The sequence below is a fragment of the Palaemon carinicauda genome, chromosome 38 (assembly GCF_036898095.1).
Source record: "Palaemon carinicauda isolate YSFRI2023 chromosome 38, ASM3689809v2, whole genome shotgun sequence".
Lineage (NCBI taxonomy): Eukaryota > Metazoa > Arthropoda > Malacostraca > Decapoda > Palaemonidae > Palaemon > Palaemon carinicauda.
In genome coordinates, this window is record NC_090762.1 from 9,136,093 (window position 1) to 9,151,751 (window position 15,659).

Below are 15,659 nucleotides of genomic sequence, written 5' to 3' on the forward strand. Positions count from 1 at the left end.
CATGGTGGACACGGCACACATGGACATGCTGGACACGGCACACATGGACATGCTGGACACGGCACACATGGTCATGCTGGACACGGCAAACATGGACATGCTGGACACGGCACACATGGACATGCTGGACACGGCACACATGGACATGCTGGACACGGCAAACATGGACATGGTGGACACGGCACACATGGACATGCTGGACACGGCAAACATGGACATGGTGGACACGGCACACATGGACATGCTGGACACGGCACACATGGACATGGTGGACACGGCAAACATGGACATGCTGGACACGGCAAACATGGACATGCTGGACACGGCACACATGGACATGCTGGACACGGCAAACATGGACATGGAAGCCTTTGTAGCATTAGACAAGAACAACAGTACTCCAAAGGTCAGGAAAGATTTGACGACAGTACAAAGGAAAATTTCGGTCAACCTTTTCCTTACACTGAATCAGCGTCCTCATATTCTTATGAAGAAAGATTTAGGAATGCTGAAAGTCTGTTTCGTGCACTGAATGCTACTATTTCGATACTGGAGAATGTCTCAGCTGAAAATATAACAAGAAAGAGTACTCGTAAAACATACTTGAGGAAGGCTGAAAGTCTGTTTCGTGCACTGAATGCTACTATTAAGATACTGGAGAATGTCTCAGCTGAAAATATAACAAGAAAGAGTACTCGTAAAACATACTTGAGGAAGGCTGAAAGTCTGTTTAGTGCACTGAATGCTTTTATTTCGATACAGGAGAATGTCTCAGCTGAGAATACAACAGGAAAGAGTACTCGTAAAACATACTTGAGGAAGGCTGAAAGTCTGTTTAGTGCACTGAATGCTTTTATTACGATACAGGAGAATGTCTCAGCTGAGAATACAACAGGAAAGATTACTCGTAAAACATACTTGAGGAAGGCTGAAAGTCTGTTTAGTGCACTGAATGCATTTATTACGATACAGGAGAATGTCTCAGCTGAGAATACAACAGGAAAGAGTACTCGTAAAACATACTTGAGGAAGGCTGAAAGTCTGTTTAGTGCACTGAATGCTTTTATTACGATACAGGAGAATGTCTCAGCTGAGAATATAACAGCAAAGAGTACTCGTAAAACATACTTGAGGAAGGCTGAAAGTCTGTTTAGTGCACTGAATGCTTTTATTACGATACAGGAGAATGTCTCAGCAGAGAATATAACAGAAAAAAGTAGTAAAACATACTTTTGGAAAGCTGAAAGTCTGCTTCGTGCACTGGATGCTTTTACTACGAGACTTCTGAGATACGACGAACATGGACATGCTAGACGCTGCAACTGTGCACATCACCAAAATCGAAATGGTAGCCTTTGTAGCATTAGACAAGAACAACAGTACTCCAATGGTCAGGAAAGATTTGACGACAGTACCAAAGAATATTTCGGCCAGCCTTTCCCTTACACTGAATCAGAGTCCTCAAATTCTTATGAAGAATCCTCACATTCTTATGCAGAAAGTTTTCCACCCACAAGGGAAGATGGAATAACAGAAACAAAGGAGAAAATGGATACAACCAGGACAGATGTCGAGGACATTACTGATAAGATTGATAAAAGCAATGATCTCAGTGCAAAAGTCATAAAAATGGAAAAGGAAATTGAGCGTTTGCAAAGAGAAATTGAGAAGTACAAGGGACGAGCAACATAGAATATAAAGCGGGGAAATAATGAATGGGAATTTATGACAAATATTCCTCATTTGGAAGAACGCAGAAGTCAATCAGAAAGGTTGATTGGAGAAATAACCGACAGAAGTGACAAAAAGGATATCTATTTAGAGAATGGGAATCAGTTGTACAAGGAAGAAGAAGAAAGACACACACATGAGAAGTCGGTGTTGATAGAGGAAATCTGTAAAATAGATGGAAAAATTCACACTTCACGTGAATCGGCAGAAAATGAAGTACGTCAGAATGGACATAATAGGCATGGCTGCAATGGACACGTTACGAATTGCCAGAATGGTCACCATAAAAATGAGCATACGGGGCACTGCAAAAATGGACATGCTAGGCATTACTATGATCAAGGAAGACATAGCAATAGTAGACAAGAAAAACATCACTGCAATGAACAACAAAGATTTGATGAGGGTCCAGAAGAAAATTATAGACAACCTTTTCCTTACACAGACTACACGTCCTCAAATTCTGATGAAGATTCCTCAAATCCTTGTGAAGAATCCTCATATTCTGAAGAAGAAACCTCATACTCTTCTGGAGAATCCTCATATTCTAAAGAAGAAACCTCATATTCTTCTGGAGAATCCTCATATTCTGAAGAAGCCTCATATACTTCTGAAGAATCATCTAATTCTTTTGAAGAATCTTCATATTCTAATGATGAAACCTCATATTCTTATGAAAAATCCCCAAATTCTTATGAACAATGCTCAAATTCATACGAAGAATCCTCATATTCTAATGAAGAATCACCGAATTCTTATGAGGCATCAAAAACTTCTCATGAAGAATCCTCATATTCTAATGAAGGATCCTTATTTTCTGATGAAGAATCCTCTTATTCTAATGAAAACTCCTTATATTCTAAAGAAGAATCCTCATATTCCAATGAAGAATCCTTATATTCTAATGAAGAATCCTCATATTCAAATGAAGAATCCTTATATTCTAATGAAGAATCCTCATATTTTAATGAAAAGTCCTTTTATTCTAATGAAAACTCTTCATATTCTAATGGAAAATCCCAAAATTCTTATGAAGAATCCCAACTTTATGAAGAATCCAACCCTAATGAAGAATCCAAACATGAAAAATCCTCACAAATTTATGAAAGAGAATCTTCCAAGCACAAGGAAAGAATGAGTGTACGAAACCAAAGCTAAAACAGAAGCAACCAGGACAGATGTCAAAGACATTAGAGACAAAATAGATCGAGATATGTTTTATTACAAAATTACTCCAATGAAAACCAATGGAAGAAAAATTACCTGTTTATTTAAACAAGGGATTTCATGCAGCAAAAACGAACGGAAAAATAAATTGAAACAACATGAATTCAACAGCAAGTAATAGAAAATAGGCTTTGCTTAAGAAAGTCTGACTTCTTCTAGTATGCATTGTTTCCTGGTGAAGATTCACTTGTACTGGATCTTTATCAAGTGAATATATTTCTCTGCAGAAAAAATGGAAGTCTGCCTTCTTCTAGTATGCTTTGTTTCCTGGTGAAGATTCACTTGTACTGGATCTTTATCAAGTGAACATATTTCTCTGCAGAAAAATGGAAGTCTGACTTCTTCTAGTATGCTTTGTTTCCTGGTGAAGATTCACTTGTACTGGATCTTTATCAAGTGAACATATTTCTCTGCAGAAAAATGGAAGTCTGACTTCTTCTAGTATGCTTTGTTTCCTGGTGAAGATTCACTTGTACTGGATCTTTATCAAGTGAACATATTTCTCTGCAGAAAAATGGAAGTCTGACTTCTTCTAGTATGCTTTGTTTCCTGGTGAAGATTCACTTGTACTGGATCTTTATCAAGTGAACATATTTCTCTGCAGAAAAATGGAAGTCTGACTTCTTCTAGTATGCTTTGTTTCCTGGTGAAGATTCACTTGTACTGGATCTTTATCAAGTGAACATATTTCTCTGCAGAAAAATGGAAGTCTGACTTCTTCTTGTAAGCTTTGTTTCCTGGTGAAGATTCACTTGTACTGGATCTTTATCAAGTGAACATATTTCTCTGCAGAAAAGTGGAAGTCTGACTTCTTCTAGTATGCTTTGTTTCCTGGTGAAGATTCACGTGTACTGGATCTTTATCAAGTGAACATATTTCTCTGCAGAAAAGTGGAAGTCTGACTTCTTCTAGTATGCTTTGTTTCCTGGTGAAGATTCACGTGTACTGGATCTTTATCAAGTGAACATATTTCTCTGCAGAAAAGTGGAAGTCTGACTTCTTCTAGTATGCTTTGTTTCCTGGTGAAGATTCACGTGTACTGGATCTTTATCAAGTGAACATATTTCTCTGCAGAAAAGTGGAAGTCTGACTTCTTCTAGTATGCTTTGTTTCCTGGTGAAGATTCACGTGTACTGGATCTTTATCAAGTGAACATATTTCTCTGCAGAAAAGTGGAAGTCTGACTTCTTCTAGTATGCTTTGTTTCCTGGTGAAGATTCACGTGTACTGGATCTTTATCAAGTGAACATATTTCTCTGCAGAAAAGTGGAAGTCTGACTTCTTCTAGTATGCTTTGTTTCCTGGTGAAGATTCACGTGTACTGGATCTTTATCAAGTGAACATATTTCTCTGCAGAAAAGTGGAAGTCTGACTTCTTCTAGTATGCTTTGTTTCCTGGTGAAGATTCACTTGTACTGGATCTTTATCAAGTGAACATATTTCTCTACAGAAAAATGAAAGTCTGACTTCTTCTAGTATGCTTTGTTTCTTGGTGAAGATTCACCTGTACTGGATCTTTATCAAGTGAACATATTGTCCAACGTCTGGATATAATCTTTATGACCTGCATCTTCAAGTACTTATAAAGGAATTATCTAGAAAATGGGCTTTGCAGAAAAATAAGAAGTCGGACTTCTTCTAGTATGCTTTGTTTCTTGGTGAAGATTCACCTGTACTGGATCTTTATCAAGTGAACATATTGTCCAATATCTGTATATAATCTTTATGACCTGCATCTTCAAGTACTTATAAAGGAATTATCTAGAAAATGGGCTCTGCAGAAAAAAAGAAGTCGGACTTCTTCTAGTATGCTTTGTTTCTTGGTGAAGATTCACCTGTACTGGATCTTTATCAAGTGAACATATTGTCCAACGTCTGGATATAATCTTTATGACCTGCATCTTCAAGTACTTATAAAGGAATTATCTAGAAAATGGGCTCTGCAGAAAAAAGGAATCTGACTTCTTCTAGTATGCTATGTTTCTTGGTGAAGATTCACCTGTACTGGATCTTTATCAAGTGAACATATTGTCCAATGTATGGATATAATCTTTATGACCTGCATCTTCAAGTACTTATAAAGGAATTATCTAGAAAATGGGCTCTGCAGAAAAAAAGAAGTCGGACTTCTTCTAGTATGCTTTGTTTCTTGGTGAAGATTCACCTGTACTGGATCTTTATCAAGTGAACATATTGTCCAATGTCTGGATATAATCTTTATGATCTGCATCTTCAAGTACTTATAAAGGAATTATCTAGAAAATGGGCTCTGCAGAAAAAAAGAAGTCGGACTTCTTCTAGTATGCTTTGTTTCTTGGTGAAGATTCACCTGTACTGGATCTTTATCAAGTGAACATATTGTCCAATGTCTGGATATAATCTTTATGATCTGCATCTTCAAGTACTTATAAAGGAATTATCTAGAAAATGGGCTCTGCAGAAAAAAGAAGTCCGACTTCTTCTAGTATGCTATGTTTCTTGGTGAAGATTCACCTGTACTGGATCTTTATCAAGTGAACATATTGTCCAATGTCTGTATATAATCTTTATGACCTGCATCTTCAAGTACTTATAAAGGAATTATCTAGAAAATGGGCTTTGCAGAAAAAAGAAATCTGACTTCTTCTAGTATGCAATGTTTCTTGGTGAAGATTCACCTGTACTGGATCTTTATCAAGTGAACATATTGTCCAATGTCTGAATATAATCTTTATGATCAGGATCTTCAAGTACTTATAAAGGAATTATCTAGAAAATGGGCTCTGCAGAAAAAAGAAGTCTGACTTCTTCTAGTATGCTTTGTTTCTTGGTGAAGATTCACTTGTACTGGATCTTTATCAAGAGAACATATTGTCCAATGTCTTTATATAATCTTTATGACCTGCATCTTCAAGTACTTAAAAAGGAATTATCTAGAAAATGGGTTCTGCAGAAAAATAAGAAGTCAGACTTCTTCTAGTATGCTTTGTTTCTTGGTGAAGATTCACTTGTACTGGATCTTTATCAAGTGAACATATTGTCCAATGTCTGGATATGTTCTTCATGATCTGCATCTTCAAGTAATTGTAAAGGAATTATCTAGAAAATGGGCTTTGCAGAAAAAAGAAATCTGACTTCTTCTAGTATGCAATGTTTCTTGGTGAATATTCACCTGTACTGGATCTTTATCAAGAGAACATATTGTCCATTGTCTGGATATATTCTTTATGATCAGGATCTTCAAGGACTTATAAAGGAATTATCTAGAAAATGGGCTCTGCAGAAAAAAGAAGTCTGACTTCTTCTAGTATGCAATGTTTCTTGGTGAAGATTCACCTGTACTGGATCTTTATCAAGTGAACATATTGTCCAATGTCTTGATATAATCTTTCTGATCTGCATCTTCAATTACTTATAAAGGAATTATCTAGAAAATGGGCTCTGCAGAAAAAAGAAGTCTGACTTCTTCTAGTATGCAATGTTTCTTGGTGAAGATTCACCTGTACTGGATCTTTATCAAGAAAACATATTGTCCATTGTCTGGATATAATCTTTATGATCTGCATCTTCAAGTAATTGTAAAGGAATTATCTAGAAAATGGGCTTTGCAGAAAAAAGAAATCTGACTTCTTCTAGTATGCAATGTTTCTTGGTGAAGATTCACCTGTACTGGATCTTTATCAAGTGAACATATTGTCCAATGTCTGGATATAATCTTTATGATCTGCATCTTCAATTACTTATAAAGGAATTATCTAGAAAATGGGCTCTGCAGAAAAAAGAAGTCTGACTTCTTCTAGTATGCAATGTTTCTTGGTGAAGATTCACCTGTACTGGATCTTTATCAAGAAAACATATTGTCCATTGTCTGGATATAATCTTTATGATCTGCATCTTCAAGTACTTATAGAAGAATTATCTAGAAAATGGGCTATGCAGAAAAATAAGAAGTCAGACTTCTTCTAGTATGCTTTGTTTCTTGGTGAAGATTTACTTGTACTGGATCTTTATCAAGTGAACATATTGTCCAATGCCTGGATATAATCTTTATGACCTGCATCTTCAAGTATTTATAAAGGAATTATCTAGAAAATGGGCTCTGCAGAAAAATAGGAAGTCAGACTTCTTCTAGTATGCTTTGTTTCTTGGTGAAGATTTACTTGTACTGGATCTTTATCAAGTGAACATATTGTCCAATGCCTGGATATAATCTTTATGACCTGCATCTTCAAGTATTTATAAAGGAATTATCTAGAAAATGGGCTCTGCAAAAAAGAGAAGTCTGAATTCCTCTAGTATGCTATGTTTCTTGGTGAAGATTCACCTGTACTGGATCTTTATCAAGTGAACATATTGTCCAATGTCTGGATATAATCTTTATGATCTGCATCTTCAAGTACTTATAAAGGAATTATCTAGAAAATGGGCTTTGCAGAAAAAAGAAATCTGACTTCTTCTAGTATGCAATGTTTCTTGGTGAAGATTCACCTGTACTGGATCTTTATCAAGTGAACATATTGTCCAATGTCTGGATATAATCTTTATGATCAGGATCTTCAAGTACTTATAAAGGAATTATCTAGAAAATGGGCTCTGCAGAAATAAGAAATCTGACTTCTTCTAGTATGCTTTGTTTCTTGGTGAAGATTCACCTGTACTGGATCTTTATCAAGTGAACATATTGTCCAATGTCTGGATATAATCTTTATGATCTGCATCTTCAAGTACTTATAAAGGAATTATCTAGAAAATGGGCTCTGCAGAAAAAAGAAATCTGACTTCTTCTAGTATGCTTTGTTTCCTGGTGAAGATTCACTTGTACTGGATCTTTATCAAGTGAACATATTGTCCAATGTCTGGATATAATCTTTATGACCTGCATATTCAAGTACTTATAAAGGAATTATCTAGAAAATGGGCTCTGCAGAAAAAAGAAGTCTGAATTCTTCTAGTATACTTTGTTTCCTGGTGAAGATTCACTTGTACTGGATCTTTATCAAGTGAACATATTGTCCAATGTATGGATATAATCTTTATGACCTGCATCTACAAGTACTTATAAAGGAATTATCTAGAAAATGGGCTCTGCAGAAAAAAGAAATCTGACTTCTTCTAGTATGCTATGTTTCTTGGTGAAGATTCACCTGTACTGGATCTTTATCAAGTGAACATATTGTCCAATGTATGGATATAATCTTTATGACCTGCATCTACAAGTACTTATAAAGGAATTATCTAGAAAATGGGCTCTGCAGAAAAAAGAAATCTGACTTCTTCTAGTATGCTTTGTTTCCTGGTGAAGATTCACTTGTACTGGATCTTTATCAAGTGAACATATTGTCCAATGTATGGATATAATCTTTATGACCTGCATCTTCAAGTACTTATAAAGGAATTATCTAGAAAATGGGCTCTGCAGAAAAAAGAAATCTGACTTCTTCCAGTATGCTTTGTTTTCTGGTGAAGATTCACTTGTACTGGATCTTTATCAAGTGAACATATTGTCCAATGTCTGGATATAATCTTTATGACCTGCATATTCAAGTACTTATAAAAGAATTATCTAGAAATTGGGCTCTGCAAAAAAAAAGAAGTCTGACTTCTTCTAGTATGCTTTGTTTCCTGGTGAAGATTCACTTGTACTGGATCTTTATCAAGTGAACATATTGTCCAATGTATGGATATAATCTTTATGACCTGCATATTCAAGTACTTATAAAAGAATTATCTAGAAATTGGGCTCTGCAAAAAAAAAGAAGTCTGACTTCTTCTAGTATGCTTTGTTTCCTGGTGAAGATTCACTTGTACTGGATCTTTATCAAGTGAACATATTGTCCAATGTCTGGATATAATCTTTATGACCTGCATATTCAAGTACTTATAAAAGAATTATCTAGAAATTGGGCTCTGCAAAAAAAAAGAAGTCTGACTTCTTCTAGTATGCTTTGTTTCCTGGTGAAGATTCACTTGTACTGGATCTTTATCAAGTGAACATATTGTCCAATGTATGGATATAATCTTTATGACCTGCATCTTCAAGTACTTATAAAGGAATTATCTAGAAAATGGGCTCTGCAGAAAAAAGAAGTCTGACTTCTTCTAGTATGCTATGTTTCTTGGTGAAGATTCACTTGTACTGGATCTTTATCAAGTGAACATATAGCCCAATGTCTGGATATATTCTTTATGATCTGCATCTTCAAGTACTTATAAAGGAATTATCTAGAAAATGGGCTCTGCAGAAAAAAGAAGTCTGACTTCTTCTAGTATGCAATGTTTCTTGGTGAAGATTCACTTGTACTGGATCTTTATCAAGTGAACATAGTGTCCAATGTCTGGATATATTCTTTATGATCTGCATCTTCAAGTATTTATAAAGGAATTATCTAGAAAATGGGCTTTGCAGAAAAAAGAAATCTGACTTCTTCTAGTATGCTATGTTTCTTGGTGAAGATTCACCTGTACTGGATCTTTATCAAGTGAACATATTGTCCAATGTCTGGATATAATCTTTATGATCTGCATCTTCAAGTACTTATAAAGGAATTATCTAGAAAATGGGCTCTGCAGAAATAAGAAATCTGACTTCTTCTAGTATGCTTTGTTTCTTGGTGAAGATTCACCTGTACTGGATCTTTATCAAGTGAACATATTGTCCAATGTCTGGATATAATCTTTATGATCTGCATCTTCAAGTATTTATAAAGGAATTATCTAGAAAATGGGCTTTGCAGAAAAAAGAAATCTGACTTCTTCTAGTATGCTATGTTTCTTGGTGAAGATTCACCTGTACTGGATCTTTATCAAGTGAACATATTGTCCAATGTCTGGATATAATCTTTATGATCTGCATCTTCAAGTACTTATAAAGGAATTATCTAGAAAATGGGCTCTGCAGGAAAAAGGAAGTCTGACTTCTTCTAGTATGCTATGTTTCTTGGTGAAGATTCACCTGTACTGGATCTTTATCAAGTGAACATATTGTCCAATGTCTGGATATAATCTTTATGATCTGCATCTTCAAGTAATTATAAAGGAATTATCTAGAAAATGGGCTCTGGAGGAAAAAGGAAGTCTTACTTCTTCTAGTATGCTATGTTTCTTGGTGAAGATTCACTTTTACTGGACTTTATCAAGTGAACATATTATTATTCAACGTCTCGACATATTCTTGAGATGGATGTGTGGGATGACAAGAAGAGATAAGATACGGAATAAGGTAATTAGGGGTACCACAGTAGTTAGAAAACTACCAGATAAGATCCAAGAAAGTAGACTGAGGTGGTATGGTCATGTCATGAGAAGAGATGAACTGTATATTGGAAGGAGAGTGATGGAAATGGAGGTACAGGGAACGAGAAGGAGAGGGAGACCAAAGCGAAGGTGGGTGGACTGTATCAAGGATGACCTTCGATCAAAGAGATTAACCGGTGATGAAGTGTGGGACAGAGGTAGATGGAGAACGCTGGACAGAAACATCGACCCCACATAAAAGTGGGAAAAGATGCAGACAAAGAAGAAGATATTCCACTACTTAAAATTCTGAATTCTTACCTATAGCTAGGGATCAGAGACCCAAAGGGGAATCAACTCATAGATAATAATTTCTGTCCGGCCAAGGAATCGAATCCTGGTCCAGGAAAGTGGTATGACAGTAACATACTGTTATATGTCAATGTCATACCAATTTTCTGAACCCGGGTTCGATTTCCCGGCTGGCCAGAAGCTATTATCTTTGAGTTGATTTCTCCTTGCGTCTCTGATCCCGAGGTATAGGAGAGAATCCAGAAATTAAGGTAGTGAAATATAGGGCTTATTTAAATGAATATATATGAAGTAGTGAATTAAAAGCTCAAGATAGAGACGACTGGGGAAATCTTACTGAGACTTTTGCGTCAATATGCGTAGGAGATGATGATGATGATGATGATGATATACATATATATATATATATATATATTTATATATATATATATTTATATATATATATATACAGTATATATATATGTATTTTATATATATATATACAGTATATATATATTTATATATATATATAGCCAGACACTTTTAATCACATAGTGGAGATAATTTTTACTGAAAGTGATTGCCTTAGGTGTAAGCCTTTGGTTGAAAAAAAACTATGACTGTTCTTTTCCTTATTTATTCTATCACTATAGCACTGTTTCAACAAAACTATGTCTTTAACAAGTAATTATTGATCGACATAAGTTTACACCTATTTTCATATATGAGATTTAGCAAAAAATATGATTTTCCATTTCTATTGAGTATAGTTTCAAAATAATTAATCATAACTTTTGCTGAACCTCAAATATGAAAAGAATTTTAACTTATGTTAATTATGAATAACTTCATAAAGACATAGTTTGGTCGAAACTTTCTTCCACCAATGTCTTACACCTAATAATCTACAGGTTTGAAAATACGAAGAATCCTGTGGGAATCACATTGACGTCACTAAGGCAATTGCCTTTAATGAAAATGCTACTGTATTAGAAAAACCTGTGTTCCAAAAGATATATATATATATATATATATACATATATGTGTGTATATATATATATATATATATACATATATATACACATACATATATATGTGTATGTATATATATATATATATATACATACATATATGTATGTATATATATATATATATATATACATATATATATATATATATATGGATGAAAATAAACACAATATTGTGCTCAAATAGAAATAAATTTGTATATCATACTGGCATAGAACACTAGCCCCTTCAAATGAAAGGCCAGGTCGCTACCAACCATGATACCAGAAGCTCTAAAAGAAATCAGAACCTAAGTGCTATCAGCATTTCAGGATTTACCTGGTGAGACATTCGCCTCATGCCAGCGAGTTTTACCAGACTTCCCGGCCTACCAGGTGACACAATTGATAGCTTTTAATTCGAATTACCCCTTTTTCTTCTTCTTCTTCTTTGTCTGCATCTTTTCCCACTTTTATGTGGGGTCGATGTTTCTGACCAACTTTCTCCATCTACCTCTGTCCCACAGTTCATCACCGGTTAATCCCTTTGATCGAAGGTCATCCTTGTTATAGTCCATCCACCTTCGCTTAATTCGAATTACCCCTAATAAGTTAATATGAAGAAAAATAAACAAATATCGTGCACAAATAGAAATAAATTTCTATCTCATACAGGGATTGAACACTAGCCCCTTCAAATTTAAGGCCACCTGCGCTTTCATTTGAAGGGGCTAGGGTTCGATCCCATTATGAAATGGAAATATTTCTATTTGAGCACGAAATTGCGTTGATTTTTCTCCATATTAACTTATTAGGGCTAATTCGAATTAAAAACTACCAATTGTGTCACCTGGTAGGCCGGGAAGTCTGGTAAAACTCGCTGGTAAGAGACGAATGTCTCACCAGGTAAATCCTGAAATGCAGATAGCACTTAGGTTCTGATTTCTTTTAGAGCTTCTGGTATCATGGTTGGTAGCGACCTGGCCTTTCATTTGAAGGGGCTAGGGTTCGATCCAAGAATGAGATAGAATTTTATATATATATATATATATATATATATATACATATATATATTCATATATAGGTCATAATTTTGCACATTGATGGGTGTTTTTCATATATATCCATATATGCACAAGTACTTCTTAATATTGGCTTCTTTCTGCCTCGGATCAGAGACCCAAAGGGGAATCAACTTTATAATAATAGCTTCTGGTAGGCGCGGGAATCGAACCCGGGCCCAGGGACTTACCACCTAGCCACAAAGTTGATTCACCCTTGGGTCTCTGATCCCGAGGCAGAGAGATTCCGATATTAAGAGGTATTTATGGGTATATATATATATATATATATATATATGTGTGTGTGTGTGTGTGTGTGCGTACAGTATTATGCATAAACAAAACATACTTACATATATACTGTATATATATATGGACATATATATATATACCATATATACATATATATATATATACATATGCATATATACACATATATATATATATATATATATATATATATATATATACATATATATATATATATATATATATATATACTGTATATATATGCACACATATATATATGTGTGTGTATGTGTGTGACCTAGCCTTTTCTTTTATAAACGTATGAACAAGTATTAATATCATAAGTACTCATACATTAAAATGCAAAAATATGAGGCTTTGAAAATGGTCTGAGCCATTCGCAAGAGCTTTACATCAATAAAAAAACATAACTTATATTTTGTAATAATCATTGATCTACATTCTTTCTATTATTATTATTATTATTATTATTATTATTATTATTATTATTATTAGCTAGGTTACTTCACTAGTTGGAAAAGCAGGAGCTATAAGCCCATGGGCTACAAAAAGGAAAAATAGCCCAGTGAGGAAAGGAAATAAATAAAGTAAAGAAGTAATAAACAATTAAAATAAAATATCAGGAGTGCATTATCAACATTAAAATAAATATTTCATATCTTATTATTATTATTATTATTATTATTAAATGCTAAGCTACAACCCTAGTTGGAAAAGCAGGATGCTATAAGCCCAGGGGCCCCAACAGGGAAAAGAGCCTAGTGAGGAAAGGAAATAAAGAAAAATAAAATATTTTAAGTATAGTAACAACATTAAAATAAATATTTCCTATCAAAACTTCAAAAAACTAAGAGGAAGAGAAATAAGATAAAATAGTTTACCCGAGAGTACCCTCAAGCAAAGGAACGAAAAATAATCAAACATCCAACATCATTCCTTATAAGTTTGTTGAATATAATGTCAATAAACACTTTGGCAAAAACATATCCTTAGTGGACATCAATGTAGAAACATTTACAAACATTTATCATCATTTCACATAAAAACATCGTCATTCACATCAACATATTCACGCAGAAAAAAAAACCATGATACTAAAAATCTAATTCCAGTTGATATCTGGTTGGAAAACGTCATAAACATTTTGTAAAAGGTCGGTAAAAATAGTAAATACAACGTATGAAATTCTGCGCGCCACAACCCACCTGTCAATACCCCCCCACCACCCCCAACCCCCCGCCCCCCACCATTATTTTAGGGAAGAATTACACAGCAAAGAGAGATTTGAACGTTTATATAATGAAATTAACAACGACCGTTTATTCTATGAAAACCTTTTTGTCATAAACCTGCAAATTGTGGCATGTTTTATTTTGTATTTTCCCCCTGCTTTTAAAATACAGGTAATCCACAATGGTCGAATTTAATTCATCCGTGTTGTGTCGGCTATTTCGCCCTCCCGTTGGAATAATCTTGGTTTATAGAAAAGCGATCATGGCTTAAATCATCAATTCGAATCCATGGGTGCTTTTATTATGAATTAATGAACGATTTGATTAGTCTCAGGTTTCATTTCAAATTACTCATTCTGGTGGGCAGTTTAAGCGCAAATTTTCTCGTCTAAATGGAAGAGAGGAATTAAGAAAAATTAAGGGTGTAATTGACGTACATTAAAGGGGCAGAATGATAGGAAAGAGAGAGAGAGAGAGAGAGAGAGAGAGAGAGAGAGAGAGAGAGAGAGAGAGAGAGAGAGAGAGAGAGAGAGAGAGAGAGAGAAGAATAACGAAATTATGACACGTAATCTAAATTCATTTGAACAATAAAATAATGATAATGAGAAGAAAAACTAAATTCAAAATTAATGATAATAATACAATTTAACTTTGGAAGTATGAGGTTTAGACCCTGATCAGAGAAGATCCAAATTTCAGTTTCAAACATCAGAGGCTAGAAGTATAATGATTACGGATTGAATGTCATAAAATCAATTTCGATAGTTTGACATTTTTCCCGAATAATGAATGATTTGAAGTTCTCTGGCATCCTGACATCGAAGGTCATTGACGCCGATTTTCTCGAATAAGTCATGTAAAATTAGTACAAGATCTTGTTCCAGTTTGACTGGTTAATTGGTGGTAGTAAGGAAAGTCACATGAAACATTGCAATACTGAGAGTAGTCCAGACGAAGTGGAGTTGATAAGTTCAAAATCATATGACAATAGTTGGAAGACCCCATCAGTATTTCAGAGTAATTTAAAGATCTTGGTCCTGTTTGACTGGTTTACTGGTGGTAGTAAGGAAAGTCAAATGAAACATTGCAATACTGAGAGTAGTCCAGACAAAGTAAGTGAATTTGAAAAGTTCAAAATCATATGACAATAGGGTAGTTGGAAGACCCAATCAGTATTTCAGAGTAATTTAAAGATCTTGTTCCTGTTTGACTAGTTTACTGGTGGTAGTAAGGAAAGTCACATGAATCATTGCAATACTGAGAGTAGTCCAGACGAAGTGGAGTTGATAAGTTCAAAATCATATGACAATAGTTGAAAGACCCTATCAGTATTTCAGAGTAATTTAAACATTGAGAGAGTATTACACAGGAGCAAGTCAGGTTTTCCAATTGAGAAAAGGCCAACGTCTGGTCAACTGCAGCTTTAAAAGGCCAACCTAATAGTAAAAAGGGCCGAAAATATATCCTTTAAAGCTAACCAATTTTAAAAAGGCCAAATTTAGGTATCTAGCGCGAAAAAAGGCCAAATTTGGAGATTGCTGGCCAGAAAAAAGGCCAACCTGGCAACCTTGGTTCCTGGCACACCTCGCTCCAAAGAAGTGCCCTGTCAACACCCTTACTTCGTGGCG

The 15,659-nt window shown here is 34.8% G+C and overlaps 1 protein-coding gene across 1 annotated transcript; it reads left to right on the forward strand.

Moving 5' to 3' along the window:
- The first annotated feature begins 1,725 nt into the window (after nucleotides 1-1,725).
- Nucleotides 1,726-15,347, forward strand: LOC137630047 (uncharacterized). The gene is made up of 3 exons (XM_068361538.1): nucleotides 1,726-2,871; nucleotides 14,916-15,143; nucleotides 15,246-15,347. Exons 1-3 carry the CDS (start codon nucleotides 1,726-1,728, stop codon nucleotides 15,345-15,347), a joined length of 1,476 nt encoding a protein of 491 aa, XP_068217639.1.
- Nucleotides 15,348-15,659: the final 312 nt, after the last annotated feature.

Bases quoted from the DNA above. Each gene is read 5' to 3' on its own strand.
- LOC137630047 (XM_068361538.1), top strand. From the start codon at position 1,726: ATGACAAATATTCCTCATTTGGAAGAACGCAGAAGTCAATCAGAAAGG. The intron at 2,872-14,915 runs GTACGAAACCAA...ATCTTGTTCCAG, and splicing joins AGCACAAGGAAAGAATGAGT to TTTGACTGGTTAATTGGTGG. The intron at 15,144-15,245 runs GTAAGTGAATTT...CTGTTTGACTAG, and splicing joins CTGAGAGTAGTCCAGACAAA to TTTACTGGTGGTAGTAAGGA.